The sequence below is a fragment of the Poromitra crassiceps genome, assembly GCF_964638095.1.
Source record: "Poromitra crassiceps genome assembly, chromosome: 17".
NCBI classification, from domain to species: Eukaryota; Metazoa; Chordata; class Actinopteri; order Beryciformes; family Melamphaidae; genus Poromitra; species Poromitra crassiceps.
This window is the reverse complement of record NC_139635.1, coordinates 37,192,471-37,204,629: the sequence shown is the minus strand read 5'-3', so window position 1 is coordinate 37,204,629 and position 12,159 is coordinate 37,192,471. Positions and strand designations below refer to the sequence as shown.

The window sequence follows — 12,159 nt, the reverse complement described above, 5'->3', positions numbered from 1 at the left end:
GTAGACGAGAGATATTAAAGCAGCGATGTGTGAGTAGCTATGAACCAACCTGAGCACAGAATGACCTCTGGCTTCTAAGTTAGATAGGAAGTAACATAGGGTTCAAGACCAAAACGCTGCTTCATCTGAACACATGATCTACAGTAAGCTAGGCTTAGACCACATGTGGTTTGACCATTTCTCTCTATAATTGAGGGATAGCATTTGTTTCAACATATTAACGTTACAGCAGAGCATGTTTTGGAAAAAATATAGAAAAAGAAAGTCCTTTATCCAGGGGTGATTGTGAGTCTTATCGCAATTGAAAACCTTTTTTGTTGTCCTACTATACTCTCTGGCAAAGTAATGGCTGTATTCCCTTTGCCTAATTTCCATGTACCCCAAAGAAACATCTCATGGCTCCTTTGTAGATATAATTTAATTTACTATTTTGGCATCCTTGTAACCCCATACTCCAGCTGTATAAGTAAGAATTGGACACACACACGTGCTTCATAGAGCTGTGAGTATGTGGAATAGCCCATATGTCTTTTTTTCTTCTTCTTTTTTTACTGACTAGTGAATTTGTATTGTTCTTCCCTTTCTTATAGCTGAATAGTTGTTAATAGCCTATGTTGATTTTGTTCTTGACACTTTGTAACATTAAGACAAGTGAACTAACAATGTAATCATTATTATCAGAATCAATAGGGAGAGGATTCATTGTTTTCCTCCACAGTGCTGACATGCTGGTTTAACACATTGATTGTGTGGATGAAGTGGATATGTAGATGGAAAGATTGCACCAGATTCTTTTACCAGCTTTTAGTGATTTGATGTGTGATCAAATGTTTGCAAACATTAATCGATTTTTCTCGTCCAAGAATGAATCAAGTATATTTCTTAATTCCAGGAAGTGTATCAAAGCTGCTTGAGAAAATGTGAAACTAATATGCCATTAGAACAGACGATTTCCCTCCTAAAACACAGCAAAGTGTCTTCATGTTTAGAGCAGATGTGGAATCAAACGTCAAATGAAGCAGCAGTGGACAATCCTGTTGTTAATGTAACTGATTAAATGCATGAATGAAGTTTAGATGGAGGACAGTGTGGATGGATAACATTTGACAAGCTTGCAAACTCCCATGTTTGTAATCATTTGTTGCTTTTTAGAAGCTAAATTGGCTTTGTGCACAATAAAGGTTTCTTCACTTTTTTTGCCTCATGACTGAACTTCTCCCAAAGTTTCCTGCGAATCCGTTCATAATTTTCTTCTCAGCAGCCCTGCAGAGTCTGACTGCTCTGATTTGACCTGATAAGTTATGTAATGCTGCTATCAGTCTTCTCCCTCCGAAACATCTTGACTGATCACACTTGATTTGTGCGTGATTTGGAGAGTGCCAGTCGACATCATCATCATGCCCGTCTAACGGAGGAATGTGACGACGTGCCAATGTCAGCACGGGAAGACGGGCATCAAACTGGTCTTACAGGAAAGAGTCGAGAACTGAATGGAAAGAGGCAAGCGGAGCTAAACACACCTTTAGTAATCTGATAGTTAAGACTAAATAAAACATATATATTTTTCTTTTTCCTTTTTTTGTCCGAGTGAAATGTTATATGGTCTATAGTTTTTGAGATATTAACATGTTTTTTTACACTCTAGTTTGACTGTCAGCTGTAGGCTAAAAGTTTGACCTACATAGCAAACAGTAACTATGGGGGGGGGGGGGACTTAGGATCAAGCAATTACCAATCATCCCTGCAGACTCTGCCAATCACAGACCACTAATGGTCCACATTATGTTCGGGATATTGCCAGTGGAATGCATTTCAGGTGAGGCATTGCTCTGACATTCACAACATAAATTCCAGTGCAGTGGTGAAAATAAGTAATAATAAATAATCAGACAGGAAGTATAAAAGGCAACAGTGGGTGCGGTATGCATAATAAATCGATTCAAATACAAAATATGTTAATTGGTACAGATGCTTATTTGTACCTTATCCTGGATTGGCTCCGACCCACACACACTGGTTATGTTGGGGAAAATGTCCGACCATCCTTCGGCTGTGCAGTTTCTGCTAATGTTCCCTGTGAGAGGACGAGAAAACAGCCAATTATCAGCACCCTTCAGTCCCTTCACTCCCACACCCAGAGCTTTGAAATGTGATATCCACCATTAGAGGAGAGTGACACTTTCTCTTTCAAAATGATCGAGAGCACAAAATTAAAACAAATCTTTTTGCGTATGTGCCGCCCGCGCTTCCATTCACTGCAAATGGAGCAAAAACACATTACAAAGACATTCCGTTGAGATCTGAATCACTTTAATCACCAAGCACAATAACTGTCTTGGAGCCTCTGTGTAGAAGTCCTCCTCCACGCATTTATCCTGCATTAACCCTGCAATCACTTATTTCTTTCATGTTAGATGGTAAATGGTAAATGGCCTGCATTTATATAGCGCTTTTATCCAAAGCGCTTTACAATCAGTAGATAGTCTACATTCACCCATTCATACACCGATGGCGGCAGGCTGCCACGCAGGGTGCCTACACACCATCGGGAGCAAGGAGGGTTAAGTGTCTTGCCCAAGGACACAACGACAGCAGCTGGGAGGGAGCGGGGATCGAACCGCCAACCCTTGCATCATTGGCCGACCAGCTCTACCTCCTGAGCTAAAGCCGCCCCGTTAGACAGTACAAACAAATCACTATATTGTAGTACAATACTCTAACGTCTCTCTACAAACTTCTTACCAAGCCATAGCTTTTAAATATGGTGTCTGAAAAGACGATGAAACGTTTCACCGTGCCAACGTTCAGAGCTGATAATGATCGTGCGTTCCTTTATCGCAAAATAACTGGGATGTGGAGGCTAAATGACGTCACATCCGCTTTGTTAGCGTTCCATTTGCAGAAAACAAAGTTCACTGTTCATTGGTCAGAGCCAGGCTAGCCATTGTTAGCAATAACAGTTGATAACATGGCATTTCACGGCATTTTGAGCATACAAACACTGCAGCCTCATGGCCACACAGATAGAAGTTAGGCAGTGCTGTGTAAATATTAGGGGTGGGAATCGTAGAGTAACTCACGATACGATATGGTCACGATATTTGGCCCTCGATAACGATATTATCACGATACAGCGATTCTGCGATAATCGATATATTGGAAGAAATTTAACCTACGATACATCACGATATCTGTGTAACTGAAGAGAAAAAAATACCCCTAAAAGGCAAGAAGCAGGTATTATGTATTTATTAGCAGAATTGACATGAACTCTCTCAGAGTTCACTCACTCACTCATACCATTTTCGATACCACGGAGGAAAAGTTACACATTAAGTATTTTTATTATTATTATTAAAAAAAGAAAACCTATATAACCTACCTACCTATATAATTTCTAAAAGTAGATATTAATGATCAAACATTTCCATTCATGTAGCCTACAGTATTTATGTTTTTGTTTCAACTACAAACATAAATAAGCGTCAACTTGAAACTATGTTTCAACTACCACACACAGCATAATATTTTAGCCTGTTTATAAAAAAAAAAAAAAAAAAATTAAATAAACATATCGATACTCTTGGTGCCAGTGTATCGATAACGTATCGCAAGTGGAAATATCGCGATACCATGAGTATCGATATTTTGTCCCACCCCTAGTAAATATATATATATATATAAAACGGCTCTCTCAAATCAAGCAATCTGATTGGTTCACAGCCATTGTATAATTCCAGTAACCGAGTCCAATAACCCATGGCCATGGGTTATTGGTTGCCATGGCAACTCTCTTACTAAAAGCCTTTGGTTACCTCAAAAAAAACAAATGGCGGAGACAGCTGTCAGATCCTTGTGAATCGATCTTCGCTTATAACTTTACTAATACTTCGCAGAAAATTATGTTTTGTACAAGAATAGATGCGGGCTAATGTCTTCTTTGCAAAAAAAAGGCTGTTAACCCCGCATTTAACCCCGCATTTAACCCCGTAACGTTAGTTGGTGTCGGGCTTTGCAGAAAGCACTCAGCTTCTCAGCAAGCGCTGAGAATGCAGCGCTGCGCTCGAGCTGCCTGTCGGGGTTTCCAGAAAGCTCTCAGCTTCTCAGCAAGCGCCAGGATTGGCCAATGTCAACTTCAGTCTCCAGAACGATCCAATCAAATCACCCGCACGTCTATCTTCTTGCTAGAGGTCCCGCCTTACAGTAGTGTTTCAACTGACTCTATCAGAATACCATGCCAGTCGGACTTATAGTATTATTATTATTATATTATTATACTTGGAAACTGTTTTATAAAAGCAATATAGCACTCGAGCTGCGTGGTGTTGTGGAATATATCCCGCTGATAAGCTGTTATCCCACTCGGCCGCATAACAGCTTATCAGCGGGATATATTCGCCACAACACACTTGCTCTCATGCTATATTGCTTAAATATACACACACACACACACACACACACACACACACACACACACACACACATAAGAATAGACAAATGTCTCACAGAAACTGTCTAATACTAAAATCCTCATTCAGACCTCTGGGGGCGAGTGTGTCTAGTGTAAAAATCCAAAATAATTCTCTCCTCTGGGGGCGAGTGTGTCTAGTGTAAAAATCCAAAATAATTATCTCCTCAGGAGTATGGCGTCAACATCCCCTCCTCTCCTAGGGCATTTGATGGCCTCGATGCCAATATATTTGAGAGAGGTTAGGCTATGGTGGCCTTCTGCAAAATGCACTAGCCACTGGGCTTTTAGGGTCCTGGTTGCGGATAGCACTCCTGTGTTCCGTAATCCTGGTTTTGAGAGCTCTAGATGTTTTCCCAATGTACGCGAGTCCGCAGGGACACTTACTCATATATATTACATTAGTTGTTTTACAGGAGATAAAGCTCTTGATGTCAAACGATTTGCCCGAGTGAGGATGGTTAAAAGTCTTAGTTTTGTAGGTGAAATGGCATTGCTGGCAATTCCCACATCTAAAGTTCCCAGAAGGGGGCCGACTGAGAAAATGTGAAGGGGTAGGAGGAGGGAGGTCAGCTCTCACTAACATGTTACGAAGATTTGGTGGTCGTTTGTATACAACAGAGGGAGGATGCTCAAAACAGCCTTTCAATGCAGGATCTGTAACTAAGATGTACCAGTGTTTTCTCCTCCTCAATGTTTTTACCCACAGGAGAGTAGCCTACTGAATACAGCAGGTGAGTCTGGGATCAATTTCTTTAGATTTATTTTTATTTATTCTTTTCAGACACTCTGTTTGAGAGATAGTGTCAAATGGTGTGCCCATAAAACCACAGCGTCACGTCAGCAGCTTCCTCCTCACTCAGAGGGAGAGTGAGAGAGAGAAAGAGGGACAGAGAAAAGATAGCCTAGACGGGGAGAGGGAGAGAGAGAGAGAGAGATGTGAGGCTGTCATAGAAATCAAATAACGTGCTCATGCCCACCTGTGAATCACCTGTGTATTATTGCCATTTCACATGCTGAAAAAGGGCTGCTGCCCAAACGTGACTGATTGTATGGACGTTACGTCCATACAGTCAGAGGTTTGGGAAAAGGAATAGGCTAAGCATACGTCCAGGACGTATGCTTAGCCTATTCCTTTTCGGGCTCTCTTCTCCTGCATCTCCGCTGTGGGCATATACTGCATGCGTAATTGCGCAGCGTAGCCTACTGAGAGCCGGCGATGAGTGATGCTGCTCTATTTGAAGTTGAATTTTGTTCCACCAGCACACATTTTATTAATCCGCTATTTTCTATTTGTTTCTATTAATATATATACATCGAATCCCACCAATTAGCCCGTCATTTTCCCCTTGGCGCACATAAAGACACATGCTTCCGTCACTGTCTGCTTGATGGGGAGAGAGTGTCTCTCTCTCTCTCCCCCGACGAGGGAGGTGGAGAGGGCTATTGCGGTGGTATTAAAGGCTATTGCGGTGGTATTAAACGTATAATGGTTGGAAAAGATCAACATTTGCTTTTTATTTTCTCCTACCCTCTCCTACCTAAAGTAATCTAATGTTACACCACAGACCTGTATGGTCGGGAATTATGTAGCCAAAACCATGACAAACGAATTCTCATTTTTAAATCAAGGTGTGTTTTTTCTTTTTTCTGCAACGTGCACTCCGAGGAGAGAAGAGTGTGTGCAGGCGCGAGTGGAGTGACATCCATGCCGTGCGTAAATGGATCCAATCAAGCATTTCCTGCACCGCACGGAGATGTGGAGACTGTCTGCGCTCAGGCGTACGTCTGCGTTTGCGCTAAGACCAGCTATTTCCTGGCGTTAAAATTGAGAGCACCCAAGGCGATTTTTTCTAACACATTGTGCTGGAACGCCTATTTCGTAACGGGCAACGCCCAAACCTCTCTTTGCGCTTGCCACATACCGATGTTATCTTCCCCACCGCGCTAAATTATACTTGCGCGAGACACATGATAGGCTAGAGGCCCACCGACACGCCTGGGCCACGCCTACACCTGTGTCATCACAGCGCAAAACTGGACGGTGCGCTGGGAAGATAGCAAAGAGGCACGCAAACGCAGCGCAAAGGCAGCGCAAACTATAGCTCCGTACAACGATAGGGCCCTAAGAGTTGAATTCCTGCTTCCTCTTTTTATGTTGTAAGGATTTTTTCCCAAAAGTCTATGGAAAAATGTATGCTGAATGAAATCTCTGGCTTAGGTCATGCCGAACCCAGAAGATCGGGTGTGACATATTAACATATTCATGTTGAATCAATGTTTTTATAGAGTCTCTCTGCTGAGCAGCTCTCTCGCTCTCTCTTTGGGAAGCGCTCATTAAATCAACATGATTTTTAATGAAATGCAAGAAGACTTGAATAAAAAGAACGCTAAACTGAGCTAATCCCACACATGCCTCGAGACGCCTTTTTTCCAGCATGTCGCTATGTTTCCCAAATGAAGGCATTTCAGCATTTGGTAAAGAGGAGGAGGAGTGGCTTTCATGCTGTTCTTTCAGGGTGATTTGACATAAGCAGCCTACCGTTTCTGCCGAATAACGTCTTGAGGACTCGGGGACAGGGGATGGTGACGCTCTCGCCGATCTCAGCACGCTCCCAGCACGTTATGCTGTCCCACCATCCTTTGCATCCCAGCCCTGTGCAACAGAACCAGAGGTGGCATCATGGAGAATAATGTTAAACAATGAACCAGTTTTTTTCTTTTACTTCGTTTTTATTCAACACACATGACATAGGCTACAATTTGGAGATGGATACAGTTATGTTTAAAATACATACTACAGCATGCGCTGGGACGCGTGATGTTAACTGGGGTCGTAAGGTGTTTCGGGTCTGTCGGGTTGATCACGCCCAATCCGCTGCAATAGAGTTAGTGCTACACCGCAGTATTGAAAGACCCTTCGGTGCATGGAGGGTCTAAGGCCCTGTGGATGATTCCAGGCCGGGCTCCTCCTTCGTCTCACCAGACCCTCCCGGGGAAAAGGCAATCCTACCATGGGCAGCCTACCATGGGCAGAGAGGATGCCTCAAGAAGGCCTGTGCGCTGCATGTCACTCGCCTGCGCCGAGCACCTCGCTCTAGCCTGAAGGACCCCAGGCCGCGCTGATCTTTGCACAGATTTTCAGGAGGCTAATCCGTAGCGTTTGTGGATTTCTCCCTCACGAGAGAGCCAGGCTGGGGTGCTAAAACCCATCCCGTACCGGATGCCGTCTCTCCGACCGTCAACTGTCTCTCCAGCTTGTCACCAAACTATACTTGCACGTGTTTTACAACATATCCTTTCCATGTCTGATCCAAACATTGATGTAAATGTAGTCTTCTTTGATGGTAATGATCAAATACCGCCCCACCCCATCAATGGATGGACAGTACACTAACTTTAATCAAACAAAGATTGTGGGTTATACTCGAGACAAATGGACAAAAAAGGAGCATACACACACATTCATACAAGTGTAACAGCATATAAAAAAAGAGAAAACATAAACAATGAAGAAATGAAAATAAGAAAAGAAAAAAGAGGTGACTACAGGTCAGACATGAACCAAGTTTTTATAGATTTGATTTGATTTCAGCCAGTGGGCTCTATATGCCTGGTTCACATGAGAAAATCAGACACATCCATATCACAACATGTGTACCTGCATAACATACTAGAAGAGCCTGTCCTCCCCCAAAAAACAACCCCATAGGTCATTTGTACAAGCAGCTTTTACAACCTTGGGGTCCATCTTGTCATCTTGGGTCCCGAATTCAAAACACATCAGTCACACACTCTAAGCCGGCTCCATAGACTTCCCATTACAAAGGTTGAAAAAAGTGATAAAATACTACAAGTGGTGACCTGTTTAAGTTTGAATGGAGTGTAGTACAAAGTATGAAAGAGTAGAGTTCAAAGAGGCCATGGTTTGAACAAGTACTAAAAACTTGTGTTTTCAATTCAGGACCCAAGATGGCTGGCATTCCGTGACTGGAACCCATGTGACATCATGCAGCAAGGCATCTATAGTTAAAATTTAGCGACCTCTAGTGGCCGTGTAAATAACGACAGCCTGCTATTGAAATAACCATGGAAAGTAAGAGTGTTGTGGCTGGGGGTGTCTACTGTCGACATTTTCTTATTTAATCCTAACCCAAACCATAACCATCCATAATCATAACCATCAATTGTTTTAGTTGCCTAACCTTAAAGACACCAAAGTCATGTTTTAAGATGTATATAAAAAGATCTACTTTGAATAATAATTTATGTCTGATGGTTTTCCCCCACAAAAAAATATTTAATTATCAGACATCGTTCTGCAGTGAAGCTCAAACATCCAACTGAAGGAACAAGAAGAAAATCACATTTTCAAAATTACATTGGAGATGTGGTGATGTTTTCAAATGAACTGACATTTTCATATTACGCTGTGGAGGTTTTCAAACTTGTATTTTGGTCGTATTTCAGGGTAGGGACAAGCAACCTATGTGCTGCTCGTATGGGTTGGAGCTTGGAGGACTTGTTTGTATAACAGACATATTTCTAAACAAACTCCGATATCTTCAAAATAAGATGCCATTATTGTTTTACTGAGTTATAGATAAAGTTCCCCATAGAATCAATCTTTTCTGAAGTCTTTCATCACTATCGGAAATGTTGCGAACATTGATTGGGGACAATAAGACATGACAGATACCAGCTTATGGATAAAGCATTCAACACAACCCAGACACAATAGAATCAGATCTGACTGCCTTTTTGTTTTCCCCACAACATTGTCTCCCAAATTAGCTCTTTGCCATGGATCTAAAAGGGTGCGAATGCGCTGATGGCAAACACAACAGTCAACAAGGCTTTTTAACGAGAGAAGAATGATCACATGATCTGCTTGGTGAAAAATTACCCATCATTCTCGGCTACAAAAATAAACCTATTGAGTAAAACCAATGAACATTCAACCAGAGGAGATGAGAAACTCAACAAAATATGTTTGTTTTTAACCTGCTTCCATGACATGATGTGTTTGCACTATAGTACTTGCAATGTGATGACAAATCATATTCAGTGACATCATATTTATCCTACATGCTATACTTCATTGTAATGTTTCACACAGTATCTGATTCTATATGAGGGATAAGTGTTTGTAAACAAACGGCTCATGGCTCATTTATACTCAATTTGCATACGTAAATAACATTATTATCGTCACTGCCCACATACTTCCATGCATCTTTCACGTTGGTATCATGTTAAGCAATACATTCACCAGTGGGCAGTAGAGAGTCAAATGCATGAGTGTGTGTGTGGTTTTACTGCGTTTCATGCGTATCCGTAAGCTTTCAGATGATGGACAGAAAACGCACGAAATTAACGCAGAGTACGGACAGAAGGCTCCGTCAGTCTCCGTCTCCGTCTTTAACGTAGAGTATAATTGGGCCTTTACTGGGAGCGACTTTATAATGGGATATGGAACCAGCCTTGAGTGTCTCACTCTAGCAGGCTGTGCGTTTTACTAAATTCACGCCGCTCAGCTGTATAGACGGTTTTGACGGAATGGTCAGTCCTGCACTTGAATGTTTTTTTTTCTTTTATGTCCATAGCAAGCACTGCAACAGGAAGTGAGCAGGGGTTCAATTTAGAATGTTTTTGTTGTCAAGTTAAAACCGTCTATACAGGGATTAGGATTGGAAATGGCAGGGAGATATTTATATGGAAAACTTAAAGAGTAAAATACTACCTAAACTCATACCTTCTTTTTAGTACTTTGAGAGCAACGTAAACCAGAGTCAAATTCCTTGTATGTCTACATGATGGCCTACATCAGTGGGTCCCAACCTTAGGGTCGCGACCCTAAGTGGGGTCGCCTGGAATTCAGGTCGCCTGAAATGTTTATGTTTTTTTTCTGTTGGTTGACACCTGTGGCGATGAGTGGTAATTGCAGGTGAGATCCAAACAGTGTTGCATTACTGTATGTGACATTACTAATGTCACATATGTCACATATGTCACTAGGCTTCCATCAATGGGCCATAGCCTCAATCGCCATTGTGTTAACTCACTATCAGATAGATAGTGACTTTTATTTTTATTTAGATGACAATCATTGAGATTATAACTTTAAATCAGGATTCTGAGAATACAATCTGAATTCTGAAAATAAAGTTAGAATTCCGAGTTTAATGTCAGAATTAAACAAAAGTCAAAATTTTGAGATTAAAGTCAGAATTCTGAGAGGGAAAAGAATCATACTATTACATGTGACATCACTGACAATGTCACTGATGATCTTATCGATGGTGTAACGGAATTTGAATGTCTTGTGTCCTAGATTTTTGTGACGTCAAAGTCGGGTCACAACCCAAAAAAGGTTGGGAACCCCTGCTCTACATACTTGGCCAATAAAGCTGATTGCTATTTTACACATGAAACAGCTCTGCTAGCTCAGTCTACTGCTTTTTATTTTTTAGTCACACAGACTTTTCTGTCACGCAACACACAAAAATGTCAAGAGCCCAACCATAAATCAGCTGTAAGTGGAGTCCATCTGCACTCTGAAGAGCATGGAATTTGTCCTTCCATTACTATTTTACTGAATACTAACTGAATTGACGTGCTGAAAGGAAATCTTATTAAGGAATATTAAGGAATCAATCAGTGAAGGTTGAGACATATACGTGTATATATACAAGTATATATACGTGCACTGTCAGAGTAGCAGCCTGTCCTTGATGTATGACTTCGTGAAAATCACAAAGAACGTCGTGACACAATGGTCGTGACACAATGGTCGTGACACAATGGTCGTGACCAATTTCCCAGAGAGAGAGGAGGTGAGTTGTGTGCTTGTGTGCTGTTTATATGCGGCTGCAGCCAAGTACGTTACATCTTGCCTCCGAGGTGGTTTCACTGTGCATTTCGTTCCCTCTGCAGCTGCTTATAGCGTTCGAGTGTCACGTGACCGTTAAACGGAGGCGAACGTCCTCTGAAGTATAAATGCAACACCATGAGCGACACTTTCTTTTTCGTCTGCGACCATGTGCTGAGCGACACTTTATAATAAGTATAAATTAAGCTTTACAGCGATCATAAAGGAAGTATGGATTATTGTTTTGTCTGCAAACCAGCTGTTTAGAGAGCTAGCAGCTGCTAAGCTAACATTAGATCACGTTACCATAGTCCGCTTTTTATTTCTCCCCTCTTCCTCTTCACTGTAGCCGCAGGAAAAAGGAAGGAGCAAAAATGTGGCATGCAGTTACAGTATCCTGCTACAGTGAAGATTTCAGCTAAAAACAGGGTGTAAATGGTGTATTTTCAAGTCATCCTGGCATCTCAGGGCTTGTGGAGACTGGGATTACCCGGGCCTGACCCTGACGTTAGCAATACACCCGGGCCTGACCCTGATGTTACAACCAGGGAGCAGTATGGAAGCATTTATGTTTTTTGTTTGTTTGTTTTTGGTTGTTTTTGGTTTAATTTTTGTGTGTTTTTTTTTACGATTTTGCTCGTGACCCTGTCCTGTCCACAGCAACAGGTCTACTTCCCTGATGCGGTCGGTCTCCACTTCTCCGAACTGGGACCGCGCTGGCTGCATTCTACAGCATGTAGTACACTGACACTGCAAAGCGCACTGGATTTGCAAGCGGGGTGTAAATTCAGCTCAAGCAGGAGCCTGGCCATTCACACCA

The 12,159-nt window shown here is 41.9% G+C and overlaps 2 protein-coding genes across 2 annotated transcripts in view; one reads left to right on the top strand and one right to left on the bottom strand.

The window, feature by feature from the left end:
* Nucleotides 1-1,119, top strand: part of LOC310792163 (tripartite motif-containing protein 16-like) — a 5,572-nt gene extending 4,453 nt beyond the window's left edge. Inside the window, exon 3 of the mRNA XM_083653886.1 lies at nt 1-1,119. This exon is cut by the window's left edge and continues 1,794 nt beyond it. Coding sequence (XP_083510012.1) covers nt 1-4 — 4 coding nt within the window. The 3' untranslated portion in view covers nt 5-1,119.
* The window catches only part of LOC310792164 (vasoactive intestinal polypeptide receptor 2-like), a gene marked incomplete at both ends in the record, with an annotated part of 70,029 nt that overhangs the window by 24,281 nt on the left and 33,589 nt on the right, over nt 1-12,159 (bottom strand). The window contains 2 exons of the mRNA XM_083653887.1: nt 1,983-2,074; nt 7,011-7,124. Of these exons, the coding sequence (XP_083510013.1) occupies nt 1,983-2,074; nt 7,011-7,124 (206 nt within the window). The remainder of the gene's footprint in view (nt 1-1,982; nt 2,075-7,010; nt 7,125-12,159) is intronic.